This window comes from Equus asinus, chromosome 25 (genome assembly GCF_041296235.1).
Source record: "Equus asinus isolate D_3611 breed Donkey chromosome 25, EquAss-T2T_v2, whole genome shotgun sequence".
Taxonomy (NCBI): Eukaryota; Metazoa; Chordata; class Mammalia; order Perissodactyla; family Equidae; genus Equus; species Equus asinus.
In genome coordinates this window covers 40,736,712-40,758,421 of record NC_091814.1, presented here as the reverse complement: position 1 = coordinate 40,758,421, position 21,710 = coordinate 40,736,712, and the positions used below count along the sequence as shown (strand labels likewise).

At 46.5% G+C, this 21,710-nt stretch overlaps 1 protein-coding gene across 7 annotated transcripts in view; it reads right to left on the bottom strand.

The window, feature by feature from the left end:
* The window catches only part of RGS8 (regulator of G protein signaling 8), a 40,763-nt gene extending 19,364 nt beyond the window's left edge, over positions 1–21,399 (bottom strand). Inside the window, exons 1-6 of one of the 7 annotated variants that reach the window (XM_014866781.3) lie at positions 21,184–21,399; positions 9,312–9,427; positions 8,121–8,194; positions 6,089–6,217; positions 3,518–3,619; positions 2,621–2,685 (exon numbers count right to left, since the gene is read on the bottom strand). In XM_014866781.3, the coding sequence (XP_014722267.1) occupies positions 2,621–2,685; positions 3,518–3,619; positions 6,089–6,114 (193 nt within the window). In that variant the 5' untranslated portion in view covers positions 6,115–6,217; positions 8,121–8,194; positions 9,312–9,427; positions 21,184–21,399. Of the gene's footprint in view, positions 1–2,620; positions 2,686–3,517; positions 3,620–6,088; positions 6,218–8,120; positions 8,195–8,324; positions 8,681–9,311; positions 9,428–11,251; positions 11,391–21,183 lie in introns of those variants that run through there. The other 6 variants (XM_070497568.1, XM_070497569.1, XM_070497571.1 and 3 more) reach the window with 6 other exon arrangements.
* Between the last annotated feature and the right edge of the window lie 311 nt (positions 21,400–21,710).

The following is a 21,710-nucleotide window of genomic DNA, read 5'->3' as shown; positions in this document are numbered from 1 at the left end:
TTTAAAATAAACGAGTGTCCAAAACACCCATGCAGAGCAGGGATGGCAAAGATGTTCTGTTGATTGAGAAAAGGCACAAAAATAATTATCTGAATTTTCTGAAATACAAAACTCCAGGAGGATAGCTGACTAGGTGTAGAGAATTACCGGGGAGTAGACTCTAGACTAATGCACCTTTTTCTGGAGCCCAGTCATTCAGTGGTTCTCCTTTCTTTACTTTTTAGGACATTTTGTTGTCTTAATTGAAAGCCCCGAACACCTCTGATCAACTGCTGTGCCTCCTAAGGGACCAGCACACACGCAATCCCTTGGGAAAAGCTTAATCAGCCCTAATTGAGTTACAATACTAACCTAAACTAATTAGACTTTTAGAAAGTTGTCAACACCCTACAAAGTAACCTGGGCTCTGGCTCCTCCACAGCCTTCCTGGGGAGTAAGTGTTCAAGTTCTAAAACCTTGAAATTCTGCCAGTGACCCCTGAATAAAGACACCTTTCTTCTCACAGACATTCACTCCATTGGCTTTTTACTTCTGTACTAAACAGTCGTAAAAATAGAACATCAGACTCCAAAAAGGATCACAGAACTTCAAAGTTCAAAAAGCCTATTTCTGTAGTGGTTTTACAAAGAAACCAATCTGGTGTCTCTTGTAACCCCTTAGTGGAAGCCCCATCTCAGAAAAGTGTCATTGCCTTCCTGGAAACCAAAAGCAACCGCGACAGAAGCAGAACCAAGTGCCTTCAGGTCTAAAAGTCATTGACTCAAGCAAATAAAATTAAACCTCTAAAACCTCCAGGTCTTGCCACTGCAGCAACCCAAATACACCCTAAGCTTCCATCCACTAATTTTACCACCATAAACTCTGTCTACAATGGCTTAACATTAATAATGGGCAGCAAAATTTGCAAGCTTATTCTCAAGACACATTTGTTTTACATTTGATAAGTAAAAGCATCATTTTAAAAAATACCATCATATTCTTACAAAACACCATTGAGTAGAGAACCCAAAATCATGTAAAAGTGTCCTTTTATGAAGATTCTCATAGCCGGGTGACAGGTAGCACACAGGTATTTCTATCAGCATTTTAGAATGAGGAAACAGCCCCAGGGACTTGAACTAAGTGAGTCAGTCATGAGGCTGAAATAGAAACCAAACTTTAAGGTGACCTTGAATCGAATTCAGCCAGAAAAGAAGGTGTAAATTGATAGTGACACTTGTTTAGCCTAATGTGACTCCAGAAAATGTCAGAATAGCCTCATAAGAAACAAGCATTGCTGTCAAATCCTAAGCATTACTGTACATATGCCAATACCTCGGCAAATTCACCACATAAGCTTCTGTTTGGGGTATAGCCATATGTTATATAGGCTGTATCTTCGCTGCTTTATTTTCCTTCCTAAGTGTAATCCATAGAACGCTCAAATGACTATTTGTCTCACAAATTACTTGCTACAATATGGGCTTATTCTTGGATCTTGCATTTCATTTTAAAATCTATTCAAATGCGTTTGTTAATTAGTTTATTAGGATCAGGGCAAAGGCAGAAGGCACTGCTCGTCCTGTGGAAAGCAAAATCACTTCTAAAGACATCTTCTGAAGACCTAGGGACTCCATCACGGCCACTCAATTATCTTGTAGCCGAGCTGGGTCAAAATTGAGAACACAAGTTTGACTACCAGCCAATGCCCTTCACTTTGTTGTACAAAATCGTGTCCTCCAATTAAGTGGAAATAATATGCTAAACTAAAAGCTGCCCTTCTGCTCCCAGATCAATCCGGACTTCTAATATTGACAAGACAAACTGAAGAGGAACACCGAACGTCTGTGCGACCCCTTCTGTTCTCTGCAAAAGACCCTTCTCTCTTCCTCACCCCGGCTCTCCCTCTCCCATGTGCTTAATGCCACTAGGATTTCAAAGCCCAGTGAATTTGGACTTGATTATGATGAGAAAAAAGCACAAGCTGAAAACTTTGGCCATTGTCAAAGTGCCCTTCCCACACCAAAATACGCACGACTATTTCTGCCTCTGTGGGAAACTAATGGCAAAAAAGATGAGGAAGGGCAAAACGGAAGAGGAGGGGTAGCAGAAGTGTGCTCTGCCCGTCAGAAATTGAGGAATGTAACATGGCTAGGGTAGTAAACCCCCCAAATAAAGAGCAAGAAGAAAACTCAAAACTTTGCCAACTCAAGTGAATAACAAAATGCCCAGGACATTCATTTGACTGATGAGCAACCCAAGGCTCTCTAGTGAGCTGGGGCGAGGTCATTTAATTTTGTAAAGAAGATCTGGGATGGAACCTCGACTCTCTCATTCCCATGGAGCCCACCACTCCCACTCCCCAAGCTAAATTCTTTCTTACTAAAATGCTGAGAACACGAAGGCTTCTTGGGACCATACTGTCAACCCAGAAAACAGCAAAGAAGGGCCTCTTCCCACTGCATTTAAAGTATGTTTTCTTATCTCTACACCTCTCTAAGCAGAAGGCTCTGTGACGGTGGGCACTGGCGCCGTCTGAGACCCCTAGCACAACACCTGGATCATGGTAGGCTTTTGATGCATGTTTTACTGATGCACCAAACGATTCACTGCGACATGTTGAAACCTGAATTCTACTCACACTTATGAGAGAGAAGCACATCAAAGGAATCTGCCCACCTCGTAGCCTCTTCCGTGGATAATCTCCTACGAAAAAAGAAACATCTCCCCTGAATATTTCTGGAATAACCACCTCTCCTTCAGCCATCACCGAGATTTGCTCAGGAGGAAAAATTGGAACAATGGGGGCAAATGAAGACCATACCTAGATTCCTGCAATTCGGCCGCTGTGAATGTGCACGTTCTTAAGTAACTGATGGAAAACCCTCAGGACTGGAATTCAGTGTATTTAGTATATTGGTTTTCAGTCTTAAAAGCAAAGCTAAGTAAGTGCATGATTTAGAGATGTCAGGATAACAATGGAAAGAAACTGGTCTCGGCATCAGAAAAGTTAGGCTGAGCTCCTGACTCCATCTCTTACTGTCACCTGACTTTCTTCACCTCTGTAGAGGGGATAACAATGGCCATTACAGAGCTCTGTGAGGGTTAAATGAGGTAACATCTATGACGTCATTTAACACAGTGCCTGCACAGTATAGGCACTGAATCCAGATTATCTGACCCTAAGCAGATTTTTAGGGTAGATTTGAGTGTCTGTTTCCAAATTGAGAGCTGAGACTGACAACTAAGTAGAACCAAGAAGTATCCTTCACTGCAGCTTTGTAAGAGTGGTGGGTAATATGGTTTTCTTAAAAGTAAAAGGAGCGTCCCTATTCTGACTCGTCATACCTTTTGAAAAGGAAAATAAACATTCTTTCACTCACGTTCAGGGATATTAAAAGGAGGTGCCACGAAGCAGAAATTCAGTGTCACCTGGCTCATCTGGTCACCAACCTCCTAGAGAAGAACGGGTTCTATAGCCCCACAGTAGCACCCCATGGTGGGCACCCCGGGAAAGCCGGGTGGCCATACTACTCACTTTAGAGCGCGGTTGGGTTTGTCAGGAAGAATAGCTGTGAAATCACTACACGAGTCTGACTTGTGCGACAGGCATCCCAGTCGAGTCCTCATCCCTTTGTTCCTGCAACAAGCACAGGGGCAGAAGGATGGGGGATGTCATGATCATAGCTGTCAGCTCTAGAAGGGGCCCCTGGAGCTGCTGCTGTCAGGGCCAGCACTGCCCCCTCCCACCCTTCCCCAGGTGGCCCCTGAAGATTTCATGAACAAGAGGAGAAACACCTAGAAGATGAAGGGATACACTCACTCCCTATCTTGATTCCCAGAATAGTAATAGGTACCCTACCCCTAGAGGCTTAATGCTTTTTAAAGCTGGCACGGCAAGTTGATGATAAGTCAATGAAGGTCGTTAGCTTGGAAGAATTTCTAAATTAGGATTCTCTGTAGGGAAAGGAAATACAGTGATGACAAAATAACAATCTACATTTTGCTCTCCCACTAGGAGGGCAAAGTAGCAGCAGCAGCTCCTGATTGCAAAGCCCCAGAAGTAGTACCCACGCAGAGAGGAGGGGGTTTCCTGCCTAAGATACGGATGCATATCACAGAGGCTCAGAGCGCGAAGTATGGGCTTCAAGGCGGGTCAATGCTGCCTGGAGTTCTCACCACTCATCCCACACACCTGGGGATACACATAAATTTTTACAGACCAGCAAGGACCGATGCCTGCAGGCGAGGACAAGAGCAAGGTACAATTAGCAATTAAGAACCAGTGCGCCCTTGGCAGTTCTTCTGTTTACTTAATGAAGCCCTCATATTCCTATTTATATTTTGGCTTATCTCAATCAGCATGTTTAAAATTTTGACATGCATATTTAAATTTCTCATATTTCTTATTTTCCTAAGGATCAGATACTTAAACAGTTACCTGTTGTGGAGGACGAAATGAGAAATTGTGCTCATGTCTCTTTCAGACTCCCAACATTAGCCCCTTTTTACCTTTAATCAGAGATTGGCAAACTACAGCCCCGCAAGATGCCCATTTGTGTAAATAAAGTTTTATTGGAACACAACACTCCCCATTTGTTTACATATTGTTCAAAGCTGCTTTCGAGCACAGGGGCAGAGTTGGGTGGTTGCAACACAGACTGTATGGCCCACAAAACTGAAAATATTTACTCTCTGGCCTTTGACAGAATTAAGTTTACTGACCCCTGACCTTTAACCCTGACAACTCCTCACATGGAGGGCAAAGGTAACTGGGAGGTGTTTGGTATAATCAGATCAGGACTTAAGAGTGACTTATAAAAGGGGGCTGCCACATGCACATTGGTAACAATTTGCCACAGAAATAGGCCCAGAAGATTTCATTCTCCCTGCTGAAAGGAAGTCCTTCCAGCCTGGCTTTTCTTTCCTTTTTTTTCACAAATCCTGGAACTGGGCAGAGATGTTAGAAACCATCCAATTCAATCTCTTTCTCTTATTTCAAATGGGTTTTCATCCCTGGCTCTGGTATTTGTTCACAGAAATCCTATCCAACGAATGTCCACTAGGATGGTATCTTATTTGGCGTGAATGGACAGCGTTTGTATTTCCCAGTCCGCCTCCGAGGAGCCTGCTAAAGCCAAAACATCCAAGTTCCCAGAAATGGTACCTCTCCCGCAGAAGAGTGGGCCTGCGTGGCCTTCGCTCCCACCTCTCATCTCAGGCAGGCCCATTGTGAATCGATTTTGTGGCATTTCAAAACATTGGCTTCGGCTGGTCTCTCTCCTGCACTAGTGAGCATCGTGTGTCCACTCACTCTTACAAGTCACAGGCTGCTCTGACACCAGGCCACACAAACAACTGATTAAAGGCCCTTGAGTCATCACTTTCCGTGAATCTGAGTAAAGGTCTTGCTCAGGCTGCACCACAGGCCGAAACTTAACTTTCAGTGTGTCAGTTCATTCCTCAGTGCCTCAGGATTATCAATCACAGTCAGGTTGATACCCCCAAAGAGCAATTAAGAGGATTTTAAAAAATGGCAAATCCACCCAAGCCATCTAACAGGGTTTAGCAGGGGCCGGTGTAAAGGGTGATACTTTTTACCAAGACAACAGTGATTCTCCCAAATCGTTTACTAAATTCTTCCATAGAATATTCTTTGGGACAAAATGGTTTTGATTTTCCATCTTGTCTAGCTGAGACCTGAGTTATAACATTTTAGTTAAGTCTGAAATGAGAGCAGAAGTAAGAGGCAAAGGTTAAAGTTACCAAAAAAATCCCAACTAGGCTTGCCCTCATCTTTCTTCCCTGTCCTGGTGACCCGCAGAGGTCTCTAAATGGTTCCACACAAGCTCATGCACAGTCCACCCCATAAGTCCTCCTGGTCAATGGGAGGGCTTGGCACTAAGGCAAGTCCTGCTTGCAAGGCCACAACTTTGCAAGAAGCACCCAAGGAAGGACAGTGCAGCCCACATGGAAGGCCTGGGGGACGGAGGCAAGTGCACCACCCATGAGATTAGAAGGCTTGGGGCAGGCTCAAACAGCAGGGGAGGTGGGAGGGTAGAGAAAGAGGAAAGGGGCAGGGGCAAGAAGACAGGTGAGCATCAGTTACCTGCGTGGCATCAGTAAAGCGGCCATACAGGCACCCGCTTACGATTAACCCTCTGGCTGGTTTGCAGGGACGTCAGGGCGGGAGATAAGACTGCGGGGCACAGGGATATACCCTTTCACGTCCTCTCACCTAAAATCAAAGAATCTGCTGTAAGAGGGGGCCACCCTCTCTTATCTGGCCTGGCTGCAAATCTTCTCAGATGGCTTTCTGCCAACTGAATACCTCCCCACACACACCCCCTTCCCCATAGATGTCTGCTTGTCCTGAGCAAGGGTGACCAGCCAAGGATAGATAAGAACGAATCGTTGGGTGGCTTCACTCTGCTGCCTAATGGTCAGGAGTTTCTCTTTCCCAACCACTGGCCATCCACAGTAAAGCGGGACACATGCCCCAGGGGAGGAAGGCATGGGCTTAGCAGGCCACAAATTACTGTTCTCTTTGTCTTACTCTAGTGGGACTCAAGTGACCAGCCAGCCAGGGGTGGGGGAGGTAGGGACAGCACTTGCTCCAGAATCATTTGATTGGCTGCTGTTCTGATTCTCGCCTCCCTCAAGGGAACCTGTCCTGGAGGCGGGAGTGCGAGGAGCCTCAGGAAGGCGTGAGCGGGAGGAAGGTTGGAGCAACTCCAAGGGAGGCTTGTCAGGCACTGTCACTGAACAGGCCTGCTCCTTTGCAGGGATCACAGGCACAGGCTGAAGAAATGAATATGTGAGTCACTCTTTCTTGCCCCTAGGGAGGCTGCCTGGCCTTCCTCAGCCTGGGGACCTGCCTATTCCTGACCCGACGCAGGGAGGACACCAGGAGAGGGATGCTGAGGCTGAGGCCTGATTGACTGACCATCTCTCTCTCCTGAGGGTCCTATTCTCAGTGCTTTGAATGCTTTCTTGCCGCAGAAGAAACCTGATAAGAAGAAACACGTGAAGAGAGCAGCCTATACATAAAGGGTTCCCCTGGGAAACTCTGACACGGAACATAGAACCCATTTTAAAAGAAACCTAATTTAGATGGATAAGGCCCTGACGCAATCTACACCGGTTAAATTATTTTGATATTACCTGGAACATTTCACAAATACTTTTAAAAATACCTTCTCTAATAATACCACAATTAATAAAATAAAACGATGGCTTTGTTAAAACTAAAAAAAATTAGTTAGACTTTGCGTAAAGGCTCATCCCCGGGAGACTGAGCCTGGATCGTGATCTCTGACAGCTAGGACACTTCCGTAATCTTTGTCCTAACCGTGTGTACACCTGCTTGCCCAGAAGTCAAGAAATCGAAGCTCTTCACAGCTGTAAGGGTCTCTAGAAATCATTATTTGGGGCATCTAAGCCTCAGTTTCTCTTGCTTGTGGGATATACCCCAGAGGAGGGGGAAGCCCATGCCAGGGACCTCCATTACCCTGGAGCTGAGCAGAACCGGGGACCGCTCCCCGCATACACAGCAGGCAAGGTCATTTGGGGCAGTTATCACCCAGCCTCCTGTCACTGTCTTGTCGCTCTTCCCACTCCACTGGTACCCACCCTGGCTTGCTGGAGCTGCTTCAATGCCTGCGTCTCTCTCTTCCAAATCCAGCACTGCCCACCATCGCCTCTCGGACTCTCCACCACCCCTTCAATGAGCTCAGCCTCAGCGTCAATGAAATAAGAACCTGCCAGGTTCTCCGACCCAAGCTTCCTGATTCATCCCAGCACCCCAGGATCCTTGGCTTCTGGGGGACAGAGTTTGGGGTTACCCTGAGCCCAGGAAGGCCGAGGGTGTGATTGCACCCACAGTACATGTGCCCTCATAGATGGACATCAAGTTATAGGTGACTCTGGGGCAGCCGGGATGGGACACAATGGAAAGAGAGGATACTCAAGTAAAAAGCAAAGGTTAAAAGCAAAGAGCAAGGATTTACAAAGAGGGGAAGAGAAACTAAGAGCCTCAGCAGGGAGAAAGCAATCAATATGCATGAAGAGGCAGGTTAATTAAATATGGATAATGCAATCAGCCCACATGGGCACCCCGGAGAGGAAAGCGCAATACTCACTGTCTTTGACCAGTCCTCATGGCCTGCGCGTCTTTGCCAACCGGATGGTCAGAGAAGCTGCAGGTTAAGGAGCTCTGGGGAAAGAGTAGATCTTTCTCTTAGCAGTCAAATCCTTGGCGGGTGAAGGGCATGTGTGCCTGGACACACAGGCACACACACGCACACACACGCACACATATACACATGCATGCATGCACAACACACCTCCCACCACTTGAGCCGGGCAGCAAGCGGCCCCGCTGAAAGCTCTTCTCTCTGCTTGTCACATCCAGTAAATACTGAAGCAGCCTACACCCCGCGGGCGGCGGCTCAGCTCCGGGACACGGTCTGCACACCCATCCTCATTGGCAGGATGCAGGAGGTGCCCCTGAGCAGAGCTTGCCTGGCACTCCTCCCGCACCTTCCTCCTCAGCCTCACTAACCTGCTTCCCTGCTCCTTTGGCTGCAGCTCAGGGAGAAGTCCCCACAGCCCAAAGCTGCCTCCCTCTGCACCCAGAGGCTGTGCAGGGGGCAGCGAAGCTGTAGGTATTAACTCTTTCCAGCCACCAATGACCTGAAAATCAAATGTCCAGAGGGCCTCTTCTAATGAGCTCTGCCGCTGGCCGAAGGATGGTTGCTGCTCAGGGAGCAGAGAGCATAAAGATCTTGCCCCAGACAGCTGCTGACAGCAGGAGCCAAGCCGAATCAAATCTCCTAATGAGCCAGGAGGAGGGGGGCTGTCTTGCTGGGTGTGATGTGATGTGATAAATGCAGAGAGCAAGAACACTACGGGGCAGGTCACACATCTAAATTCCACCCCCTTTCTCCGAATTTCTATTGTGCTGCACTGCCAAGCCGAACCACACAGCGCTGAAATGACCCCCTTCTGCCACACCTCAGCTGGCCCCATACTCCACCAAGGCATTTCTCCCCCAGCCCATCTCCACTGCCACCCCCCAGCACCAATCACACCACTCCTCACTTCTTAATGAGAAATTTCCACCTCCTCTGCCTCCCCAAACATGTATATTTCTAACTCTGTGCTCCCGGTTTTTCCTACAGTGGAAATTCACCTCTCTTCCTCATCCATCACCTAGCAACTTCCCCCTACTCGCATTTGGTACGGAATGAGACTTTTCCCTTTGTTCTGCCCAACCTGCACATTATCCCTATTTTTCTGTCTTCTACGTTTTTTCTTCCAAGCCGCCTTACCCACATGGATCTTCACACGGCCTGTTTCAGTTCAAGGAGGAGGACTTTCTCTTCCTGTTTGCCCTAGTGCAGTAGTTCTCAGAGTCTCATCCTTGGACCAGCAGCGTCAGCATCATCTGGAGATGTGTTAGAAATGCAAATTCTCAGGCCCCACCCCCAGACCTACAGAATCAGAAACTCCAGGGATGGGGCCCAGCCTTCCAGGTGATTCTGATGTATGCTAAAGTTTGCACCTCACGCCCTGGGATAAAGCTTACCTTCTCCTCTATCCGCTCTAGGTCCCTAAGGCCGAGTCTCCTGCTCCCGCTCAGGAACTAGCTCCAAATGCACCTGGCCTTTGCTGCCAGTCATTTCTAAAACCCAAAAGGCAGCATTTGCTAGAGGCAGCAGAAATCTCTATGGAAAATGATGGCTTTATAATAAACATATTAGGTTCCATTTGGTTAATCTTTTACAATGTAAAAAGCATTTTCGTGCATCGTCACTCAAAAACCCCACGCCACAGTCAGAGAGAGTATTACCGTCCCCGAGTTGATGAGAAAACGGAGACTAGAAAAGGTGACATGTCTGTTTCAAAGTGACACAACACATATAAGGCAGCTCAAGGACCAGAACTTGTTTTCTTATGACGCTCACAGCAGAGCTTTTTCTCCTACGTCACGCCGGGACTCGGTCTTCCTGGCAGATCTATTGGTGCATGACCCCTATTCTCGCAGAGAAATGATTCTGCCGCAACCGCACGCTGCCTGACGACAAGGATGAAATAAAAATTCTGAGGCTGCCTCCACAGTGACTCATTGTCTCTCTCTGAAAATGTCCGCGGTTCCCCTCTGTTGGGTAAAGGGAACTTAGTGTCGTAAAATGAGATGTAAAGGAAACATACTCTATCCCTCAGAACCCCTGTCCCAAACCCTGTTGCTCACTGGGGTTTAGAAGCTAAGCATAAAGAGATTCCCTCACGTCTGGACACTTTCCTGTACCGTAAGAAACAAGTGGACAGATAAACGGGTGAAAAAAAGCCCATCGATAAGCACTTCCCTAATGCAAGATAAGTTTGTACCATAAGGTGGATCCACCCCTGGATCCCAAGCACATAGCTAACATTTAATGAGCTTTTAGAATGTGCCAGACCCTGTGCTAAACAGTGCACTTGCCTGATCTTTCTTAACTCTCACAATAATCTCACAATAAACTCACAATGTCGACATCTTTACCATCCTCATTTTACAGATGGAAAAACACGACAAGTCATTTGTAAGTGGCAGAGCTGGTGTCTGATACCAAACTTTGTGCTTCCAGCCTCTGCTTTGCCCCTCGCTTTAACATAAAGGTAGTATGATCAGGGGACTCCTCTGCGGGTGTTAAAATAGCGGGGTAGAGGCCTCCTCCATGTCTCGTGCTGCCCCGTCTGGCCTCCAGGATTTAAAGGCGCCGAGGAGCTAGAGCAGGGCTGCAAATGGGCCCACATAGTGGAAGCTGACCAATATTAACCTGCCTTCAGAATCTTCAATTAGCCTTTAGAGAAATAATATAGTCCCAGGAAGTCAATAAGCCAACCCAAATGTTTAAAGAAAGATATAAGAATTAATGAAGTTTAAAGGAAAGAATAGGAATATAAAGACAAGAATATGTGGATGTGCACCTAGCATGAGTAAAAAGAAAATTAAAACCAGTCCAAACTTTTTTTTTTTACCATAGCATGCCTAAACACCCAGGAATAACCCCGCAGCACCCTGGTTTGAGAAGCACAGATTAGTACAAGCCCCTTTCAGGGGTGGACTCTAACTTAGTCTTCCGTCCTATAAGGCAGGGCATAAAGAATTCCAGGGGGAAAATTAAGCTGAACCGAGGGGGTAAGCATTCTAGCATGGTCTTCTTTCCTGTAGGAGAGAGAGAGGAAAAAGCAGGCAGGTTGGAGTGCTAATGAGAAAGACACTCACCTACTTGGACTTTGCATCCCCAGCTTGGAGCCGGGACCCAGAGCGCTGGATTCTTTTCTGGTTACTGCTCCTGAGTTGCTGGCTGAAAACTGGGCACAGGATGTCTCCACTGTTCCCAACACATGGATTTTCCCAGGCAAATAGTCGTTACGAGCTCTGCTCTGGCTTCTCAGATGCCCTGCGCCTCTCTGCTCTTCCCATTCTATGCCTGCTCCTCCTGGAAAACCCAGCCCTCCCAGGTGCGGGCCACTGCTTCTCTCCAGAATCGATGCTTCAGTCCTGCCTCCCCTGAGCTCCAGACTGCTTTTCCAGAGGGCTGCTAGACAGCTCCACCCCCTCAGACCCCGCAGACTCGACTGCCTCCAAAACAGCTGACTTTCCCTCCAAATCCTCCAGCCCTGCTGGGCTCCCTGTGAGTGTTCCTGACACCACTCTGTCCTAGCCCTTCAGGGTCACAGGTACAGGTACTTGGGGCTTCTTTTTCTCCATTCCCCTTGCTGAATTGGTTTTTAAACCTTGTCGTTATAGTTCTGAAATATTTCTCAACTTCATCCCCTCCCATCCATTGACGCTGCCATGTCAGAGGTTTTTCAGTACACAGCACAGGGCGTGCCCTTCCACCTCTCCTAAATAACTAATCTTCCTGCCCCCCATCAACACCCCCAACCTCCCAGAAACCACTATACCACCACGAGAGTTACCCACTCAACCGATACCATAAACCAGATCCTCTGCATAATACTCTTTGATGGGCTCCCTTGCAGCTTCTTGTCCTGCCTGACATTCCAATAATTTGGTCCCATTTCCCTATCCAGTCTTATCTCCCACTGTGCACCCACACACATACATACATACTCACACGCATACAGGCACGAACGCACACACCTGATTCCTCTACTGCTCCTTCTACCCGGATTGTCCCCACCCTGGATCTGCCCGTTAACTCCCAGCTCCCTCTCGAAACACAATCCCTCCAAGCTTAAAATTCTCCTGTCCAAAGCTTTTTCAGAACTCTCTCGAAAAAAAGGAACCCCTCCATCCCAACACCACCCCATTAGTGTGTGATTCTCTGACAGCCCGCATCACAGTCTGTGGTTTATCCTCGTGATCGATATTTTCTGATCCTCCCAAACGACTACGTGCCCCACAAAGACAGACTCCCCTTCCTATCAATTCTCATTGCCTCATACGGAGCAGGTCTTTAATAAATGTTGGCTAAATTTGATCTTGAGTTCATGGAAAAATATGAAAAAATCACTGAAGATTCCTTATGGCAGCAACGTGTTAGACTTCCGTAAGTCTCCAGGTCAAGACCAAAGTCAACCTAATGCAAAAGACACTCTGACATTTCTGGGTCAGCAGCACAGGTACCTGAGACATTTGCAAACTATTGCTCCCAACAGCCTGGTCAGGCCAGAGTGGAATTAATCAAGAGCAAAAGGGGCACCTGGCATTGTCACACAAGCCACAAAAATGTAATTAAATTGGAGATAAAGGGAATTAAAGTCTGCAACATAATATTTTTAAAAGCCGTGATAGTGGAGGAGGATGTATATTTCCAAATGCCCCCTGTGCGCTTATTTAATCAACATACCACCTAGGATAGTACCATATTAAAAGCTTTTAATAAAACAGCCATTCGGATATTAGATTTGAATTCTGGTCAGCATGCTAAAGCTCTTCTGCAAATCTTTTAAAAGCAATTTCCACTTTGTAGCTTCCTAGTAACAGTAGAAACATGAATCAACATATGCTGCATTGATTGGGGGTTTCCATGGAGACTGGAAGGACATAGGGAAGAGAAGGACAGAAAGAGGCCACTTGGCCCAAAATTCTACTAAAAAAAAAAAAAATGCATCTCCATTTCATTCCTCTGAGCATTACAGCCTCATTTCCTGTTCATCAGTTCAAGCATTCAGATATTTAATTTGTAGTAAGCCTGTTCGACTTTTCACAATGAACAGCAGAGAAGACACAGAAAGAAGTCAGCAGCTAAAGGTGCGGGCCCACGAGCTTTCCGGAGAGAACCCCAGAAGCACAGGAGCTGGAATCAGAAGAAAATGCCTTGGTCCTAACTCTACCATTAACTAGCTCCGTGACACGAACTGCCCTCACTAGCTATGTGATCGCTAACTAACATAACCAAGAGCTTTGCCTTTCAACTTCCTCATCTGTAAAACATAAATTAACACACCTGCCCTGCCTATTTTTCAGGGTGCTTATGAGAAAGAAATGAGAAAGTCTGTGGGAAGGAAAATGCTTTGCAAATTCTAGTACACCGCACCCTGTTATTATATTTGGTGATGCTTTGAGCTTCCCTGTAAATGGAATTTTGCCAGTGAGCAAGTATTAGCAAAAAAAGAGTGCTGATTTAGTGGAGAGTAGACTGACCTGGAAAAATAGGACAGTGGGTTTGACAGCCTTGAGTTTCGATCAGCTCCATCATTTTCCAGATTTGTAACCGCGGGCATGTTACTCTCCCACTCTGAGTGTCATTTTCATCGTGGGGAAAATGAAGAGCACAGTGCCAATGTCATAGGCTTGTTATAAGGATTAAATTAGATAATGCAGTCTAGGGTTTAGCACAATGCTGGACAAATGGCAAAGGAGTGTTTGTTTAGTGCGAGCCGCTTTTTTTAGCCTCATCGACTGTGGCATCAGCTGTAAAATGGGACTGCTGCCTCCTACTACTTCCCTACTCTGCACGGAGGATCCCTTGGATGATGTCTGCTCAGCTATTTCACAAGCTGTTTGGTAAAACACACTAAATAGAATATCATTTAAAGATTCGTGTTCCCCACACTAACTTTGATGATACAAAAATGTACAGAGTACATTTGTAAGAACTTTCCAGCTTCTTGGTGGATGGGAGGGTTATATAAGTCTCTGTGACCTTTGTCATTTCCTTTTGTTCCTCTTGAGCCTCCATTCATCTCCGTACCTCTCCCTTCAGCCTTTTCTTCTTTCTATGCTCCTTTCTTTACTCACTACCTTTATACTGCTCCTTCTAAGTGTGTCTAGAAGGAATTTTAAAATTAAAAGTTGGAGTCTGAACTGCAATCGTTCCTTAGGTCTCCTAAAATTGAATGGCTTACTCACCCTGGGGAAACACCATGAAATCGGGAGGTGTCGTAGGGTTACAAGACTGTCTCTCAGACGATGGTCGTCAGTGTTTAAAATATATATATCTTAAGAAACACATCAACCAAATGCAATATATGAAATTTGGATCCTAATTCAAATTTAAAACCATAAGAAAATACTATGAGACAATTGGGGAAATTTGAGCCCTGATTAGATATTGATATTAGTGTGATATCAATATTGAGGGGTTTTTTTCTTAAGCAATCTTATTATTTAGAGATACACTCTGAAATATTTAGAGCTGAAATGATACGCTCTCTGCAAATTTCTTCAAAATCACAAAGGGTGGGGAACGCGGGTTGTGGAAGCTGATGGTAGTACGTAAGGGCTCATTGTTCTGTTCTCTTGACTTGTGTAAATTTGAAATTGTGCATAAATTTTTTTTTTAAGTAGTGTGACCAACGACAGTGCGTGCTTCAGTCAAATGAGTATGTCAAGTGTAAACTATTAGTGAAGGGAAATTGAAGCAGAGGAGAAGGAAGGAATTTGAATGGGAATTGATTTCCTGTCAATTTTCTATTGTGAGTTTTCTTCCCCATGAATAAATCCATTTTCAGAAAAACCTATTATTTGACTCCTAGGGAGTGGGTGCCAAAATTCATAGAGGTTTAGAGTGGGCGTGACTCTTAGATAGCACCTACAGAAATTACGCTTTAAAGACTTTGCCCAAGGTCACGTTTCTTAAGGCATAGCTGGAACTCAAGCCGGGAGCTCCTGGGGTGGAATCCAGCCACATCCTTTCTTCCTCCTGCTGAGCTACCCAAATACACATCCAGAACCCAGGGTAATAACTCAACTTTGGATGAGGATACAAATGATGACCTGTTCACTTGCCTCCCCAACCCTTCTCCATTCCTATTGTGCCCTCAATCTTAAACAGTGAACTCAGTTTTTGCATGTTAGATTCCTAGCGGCCAGCTGGCTTCTGTGAAGGCAGCTGAAGGGCAGGAAGCCGGAGTGTAGAGACAGAGAGGACTCACATAACACACGCAATCCTTCACACACCCACAGCCTCATCTCTTGTTTCATCAAGATAATCGAGGCCTCAGGTAGGAAATGCCTCCACCTCTCTCCCCCCCGCCTCCCCTACAAATCTAGCCACACTGACACACACCCTTCCTTCCTTCCCACCGCTCTGAGATCTAGCTGTTCAAAGTAAACTCTTCCTCCTGTGGCTTTGGGCCCTCCTTCCCCTCTCACTCTGCTGTATGAACTCTCTGCTCTGTCTTTATTCTCTCCTTCTCCCGTGTTATTCTACACTTGCAAATAAAAAGATTCTTTCATTTAAAAAAAAAAAGTCCTCCCTTGGGCATTCCTCCCTTTCTCAGCAAAGTTGCCTGAAAGAATCTCATGTTTGCCCACTTCCTATCCTCTCCTAAATCCTTCATAATTTGGCTTCTGTCCCCACCTCTCCATGAAAAAGCGACCTCCATCTTGTGGGGTCCAGTGGTCCTTGTCATTATGGACCTCTTAGCTGCATTTGCCAGGGTGACCATTCACTTCTGGCATCTCTACTCCCTTGACCTCCATGGCCATAGACCCTCCTAACTGCCCTTCCACTGGGTCTCCTGTGCTGGCTTCTCCTCCTCTGCCCACCTGATAGATGCTAGTATTCTCCTACCTTCTAAGCTTAGCTTCCTGCTCTTCTCTCTTTAAACGCTCCTTGGGCAATCTCATCCTCACCCATAGTCCTAACTACTTTGGGTATATTGACCATTTCTAAATATTTTCCTTCTAATTCTGGCCCCTCTCCCAATCGTATAGCTTCTCATAGCCCAGGGGTTGCTGAACATACCCCTCAGATGTCCCACAGGTACAACAAATGAAAATACATCTAAAAATTGAGCACATTTTATCCCCTTCTTTTGCTGACCCGTTTTATCCTCCATCCTACCTCAAACACACATACAAATCTTGGCTTCCTCTGGAATTCCTGATCTCAGTTTCTGGCGCCACCATCCACTGAGTAACTCAAGCCAGAAATAGGAAAGTAATTACAGACAGCTCCTTGTCTCTCATCTCTTACAGTCAACCAATTACCAAATCATACTGATTAAATCTCCCTCACATCTCTCTCCTCCTCTCCATCCTTACTCCCACTGTTCTGTTCATGTCCTGGTTCACGGTCCCTGTTCATGTTGTGGTCTTGGGTCTCTGATCCAGCCTACCTCCTTAAATTCAATTTTATTATTCATAGTCACCTGTTTAAGTCACAAACATGGTTATGCTCCCTTATCCTCACAACCTATAAGCCCCTCTAGCCTAAGGATCAAGTTCAAGGTTTAACAAGGATCCTGACACATAAACTCCCCAAAAGCTGGGTCCTGCTTACCTTGAGAGTCACCCACCACTCCCTTGGTTTGGGCTTCATGCTCTGACAACTTCACATTGTTCACAATCTTGAGCACATATCATGGACTCCACATTCCCGGGGCTCCTTTATGCCTTTTCATCCTTCAAGCTGCACTCAGGACCACTTCCTCCAAGCAGCTGCCCTCACACACGCAGGTTCCAAAAGTGCCCTACACTGTGCTCCCAGGCACACTTCTTTACATCAGCACCTGGCACAATTATGTGCCTGCAACTCTCTTCTCCTAACCAGACTTAAGTTCATCAAGGACAGGAAAGTGGATCCATTCATTCATTTATTCAGCTAACATTTAGGTATCTCCTATGTCACAGCAATGTACCAGGCATAGGTACATTCCATTACCTATGTACATTACATAAGTAAAAGCTGTATTTTTCGTCTCTACACCTCCAACACCTAGCACAGTGCCTAGCACCAAGAAGATGCTCAATAAATATTTGTTGAATTTCACTGAGCCAGCCAGGTTCAGGTAGGTGAGTGAGACAACATTTGAAGCAGGATGCTGGCCAGAAGAGGTAGTGTGGAGTCATAGAAATGGCACAGGCTCCAGCATCAGGTAAAAAGGGTTCAAGCTCCAGCTCCACCCCTTCATGGCTGGGTCATCTTGGCTTAAAACCTTGCCTCCTTATCTCTGAAATCCGAATTACTAAGGTGATGCCAGCTTCCTGTGTTATTGGAAGAATTCAATGAGATATTTAAGCAAACATAGATTATAAATTGTTCAGCCTTATGAAAACATGGAGTCACATTGAGAGCATCAGAGTCATAGAAGGCAGGGGCCCAACACCAAACGGGGTGGGGTTGGAGGCTGCAGGGGAAGGGGCAGCAGGGCCAGAGATGGAGAAGCAGCGGGACCTAGTTTTCAAAGCCCTGGGGCTGAGATGTAACCCGAGGCACTGCCGCAGTTGAAACGTGGCGCTCTCCTATCACGCTGCGCCAGGGTGCTGCTTATCAATCTCTTCCCCTTCAAGACAGTAAAAAAAGCTTTACCATTTGCCACCAGGGTCTACAGCAGTGGGTAGAAAGCGGCTTCAGCACTCTCCCCATCTTTTGAATATAAAAGAAGCTCTTTCTAACCCTCCGTTTTTAGTAACTTTGGCCAATGGCTTTTATGTCCTTCCTTCCAGCTCCACTCTAGCCAGCCACTCAGAGTCATGTGAAAAGGGAAACTCCACAGCCAGTGGGCCACGGATGAGGTCTGGTGCAGCCACAGCGTCAGGAAATAGTTGAGTGGAGGCCAGGCCTCCTGAGGGCACAGCTCTCCTGTTGGGATCCACTGCTACCCTTCCTCCCTTCACAGAGCCTTGCGAAATGAGACAACTCGCTTTGGGGCTGTTCCTGGTGCACTGGGCAGGGGGCGGGGGGTGGGGAACAGAGCTGTGTGGGTGCACTCTGATGCACAAGGATGCTGAGCAAATTCTGACACTTTTCCTTGAGAGACAAGGCCCTGGTAGGGATTTACCTTAAGCCATTCAGCTTTTCTGAGACCCTCTTCTTTCTAGGACCTTATATTGAAGAATTCAAAAGCCTTGTGAAAATTCCATCCAGAGCACACTGATAAAGGTCCTGAGGAGAATGCTGATGCTTCTTGGACAGTGAAAACCATTCTAATCCCCAAGGCACAGAGGGGAAGCAAGGAGCATTTCTAGTGTCTCTGAAGATGTAGGCATTTGGACAAAGAGAAAATGAGAAAGCACCAAACTGTGAGTGTGGGATAGGATTGACAGGACAAAAATTCTAATCCGTAAAGTCGTTATACACAACAAAACTTACAATTGTACAGCACCGTCACAACCTACAAAGTGCTTTCACTTCTTTAGCTGAACTTGATCAAGTTTCTTAACCTCCTCGAGCCTCAGTTTGCTCTGGGAAATTGGGAGGATTAAACCACGTAAAGCGGGGCCGGCCTGGTGGCGCAGCAGTTAAGTTCGCACGTTCTGCTTCCCAGCAGCCCCGGGTTCACCGGTTCGGATCCCTTGTGCAGACACGGCACCGCTTGGCAAAAGCCATGCTGTGGTAGGCGTCCCACGTATAAAAAAGTAGAGGAAGATGGGCATGGATGTTGGCTCAGGGCCAGTCTTCCTCAGCAAAAAGAGGAGGATTGGCAGCAGATGTTAGCTGATCTTCCTCAAAAAAAAAAAAAAAAAATCACCTAATGTAGGGAAAGTACTTAGCCAAGTTGCCTGGCGCATCTTAATGACTGGGAGCTGTCATTAGTCCTTTTGGTTGATCCTCACGAAAACCTTTGGAGGTAAGCTGGGCACTTGTAATTGTGCCCATTTTACAGATTACAAACACAAAGCTGTTCAGTAGCCCTGAGTGAAGGGCCCAGGGTAATTCAACTAATGGCCCTCGGCAGGCTGGAATCCAGGACGGCCAGGGTTTTTTTCCACTCTAAGCAATGTCTCTTTTTTTTTTTTTCAGTTGCTGCTGCTGCTGGCCTGCCACTGAGATCCACATCTGGGAGAATTTTTAGTGGAAATACGTTGGGTTTTGCTCAGCCGTCCATCCACACTCTTACTCAATCCCCTGGGAGCACCTGGCATTTGTGACACAGCTACTGGGGCCAAGGAACCATGTTCTTCAGGTTGGAGTTCACTGATTCATGGGAGAAAGACCTTGGCTTCATTAGCAGGTTTAACTCAACTGGACAAAGACTACGAGGAAGTTTTCAGATTCGTTTGTGTGTTAGGGACTGTGTGAAATTTACTTTTGAAAAAAAGCACCAAAAGGACCCAATCTCCAGGGATGGCTTACCTTTGCCTGGCCATGGTGGGCTCCAGGCCACACTACACACTCAATCCCCACTCACCCCACTCCCATCGACCTTCTTCCAGGAAACCTACTCTAAGGATTGAGCAGAGAGCAGACGGTTAATAAAGACTAGTTGGCCAGACTGACTGAGCGCTCCTGGAGCTATTATTCCCAAAGTAATAACAGCCATCCTCCACATAAGACCACATCGCATGTTTAGGGCTTTGCACTTTTCCCAAACACTTGTATGATATGGTAACAGTTAGCTCACTCCCCCACTTTCTAGCACCTCTTCCATCTTCCAAGAAAACCCTGAAGTTTTCCAAATCTGTAGGAACAAATAATCCAAAAAGAACCCAAGTTGCAGGACAGTGTAGACTATCCTTCTTATTTTGTTAGATTGAAGGAATCTGAAGGCCAGGTTTTCAGTATGTAGCAAAACAATGGATTGATATTGAGTGACTCTAAGACAGAAAGAGAAAAGCCACCCTCCTTTTCCCCACCCCCCAAAAAGTCACTACCTAGACAGCTCTGAGAAGGACCCACTTAGCTGTTCCAGGGACCCGTCACCCCCTGCAGGTAGCAGCTGTGCCCTCAACTCACTGCTTAGAAATTGGTGACCAGCCAAAAAGAAAATTTGTAGCTATGTGTGATGATGGATGTGACTACATTTATTGTGGTGATTATTTCACAGTATGCAAATATGTTAAATCATTGCATTGTGTACCTGAAACTAATATAATGTTATATGTCAATTATATCTTACTTAAAAAAAAACTCTCATCCCAGCAAGTCTAGTTTTAAGATTGTGTCTAAGAAAATAATCCAGAATGTGAGCAAAATTTTAACTATTATTTCAGCATTGCGTGTATTAATAAAAATCTGGAAAAAAATTTTTTAAAAAGAAATTGGTGACCTGTCAATGGATGTGTTAATTAACTCCACGGTGGGAATCCTTTTGCAATGTATACATACATCAAATCACCATGTTGTACACTTTAAACATATTACAATTTTATTTGTCAATTATACCTCAATAAAGCTGGAAAAAAAAAAGACATTAGTGACCTCCAACATATTTTAATCTTGCTCCAACTCATTGTGATTGTCAGTCCGTCTGCATCAGAATGTGTCACCAGTGTTAGTCACCAGCAACACCAGAGACCTGCATGCTCACTGGAAACAAAACAGATGCTGTGTGCAGCAAGACTGCTGTGCAGGCGACCCGCTTAAAACAACAGCCAAAAAACACATGAATGAAACTAAAAGGGACAGTGTCATAGTCCAGATATTGACCTATAATGTTTTCAGAGCCCCTCACAGGATCTCTGGGGGAAGAAACAGGATCCTTTTGGACCAGAAAGCAGGTTTCAGGGGACCTGAGGAGTTGGGATGGAGAAGAAAGGAGAACAAAAAAAAAGGTTTGCAGCTTAGCGCTCACTAACTGGGAAGAACAGGCATATTCCTGCACCCTTGCTCCTGGCAAGGGTAAAGGGCTTAACCCACTCTGAGGAGCTCTGTTAGAGAATGAGCAAGGACTATGACACGAGGACAGTACCTTTCCTGCCTGAGTTGTCCTGCACCTCCCAGCAAGACTTGTGGCTCAGGATGGCCAGTTCAGGGACCCACTCAGGCCCTGCTGGAAGGAGCTGGTCTCTCTTACCTGTCTGGTGGTAGACAGTGCAGCTGGGAAGGTGTGGCTGGCGTGGGCCCCAGGTGGGCATGGCTCGGCGAGGCTCTGAGTGACAGAATCAGCCACCTCCTGGGACATGGGAGAGGGTGCCAGAGGGGCAGCCCACCTCACCTCAGCGCCCCTAGCAGAGCTGCTGCAACGAGCCGCTCCCGCTGGCTCCGCTCCTCTCCCGGCTTTGCATCTCATGAACAGGGAAAGAGCTAGCACAGGGGGAAGGGGTGGGGAAGCGGAGGGAGGGGAGGGGGCACTCTGACAGATGATGCGCACTGCCACGCAGAGTCGGGGGAGGACCGCAGACTCCAGCAGGATGGCACTGCCTGTGTGGCTCTCCCGCTGACAGCTCGCTCCCTGGCAGCTGCCTCCGAGGGGCCGCCGGCTCTAGAGAATTCAGGGAGAGGCAGAGTACAGAGGGGGTGGAAGAGGATGGAGGGGGGAGGGAGGAGATCCCCTGGGTTGCACAGCCCAGAGGAGGTGAAGCGGGGTGACTGGCATGGGGA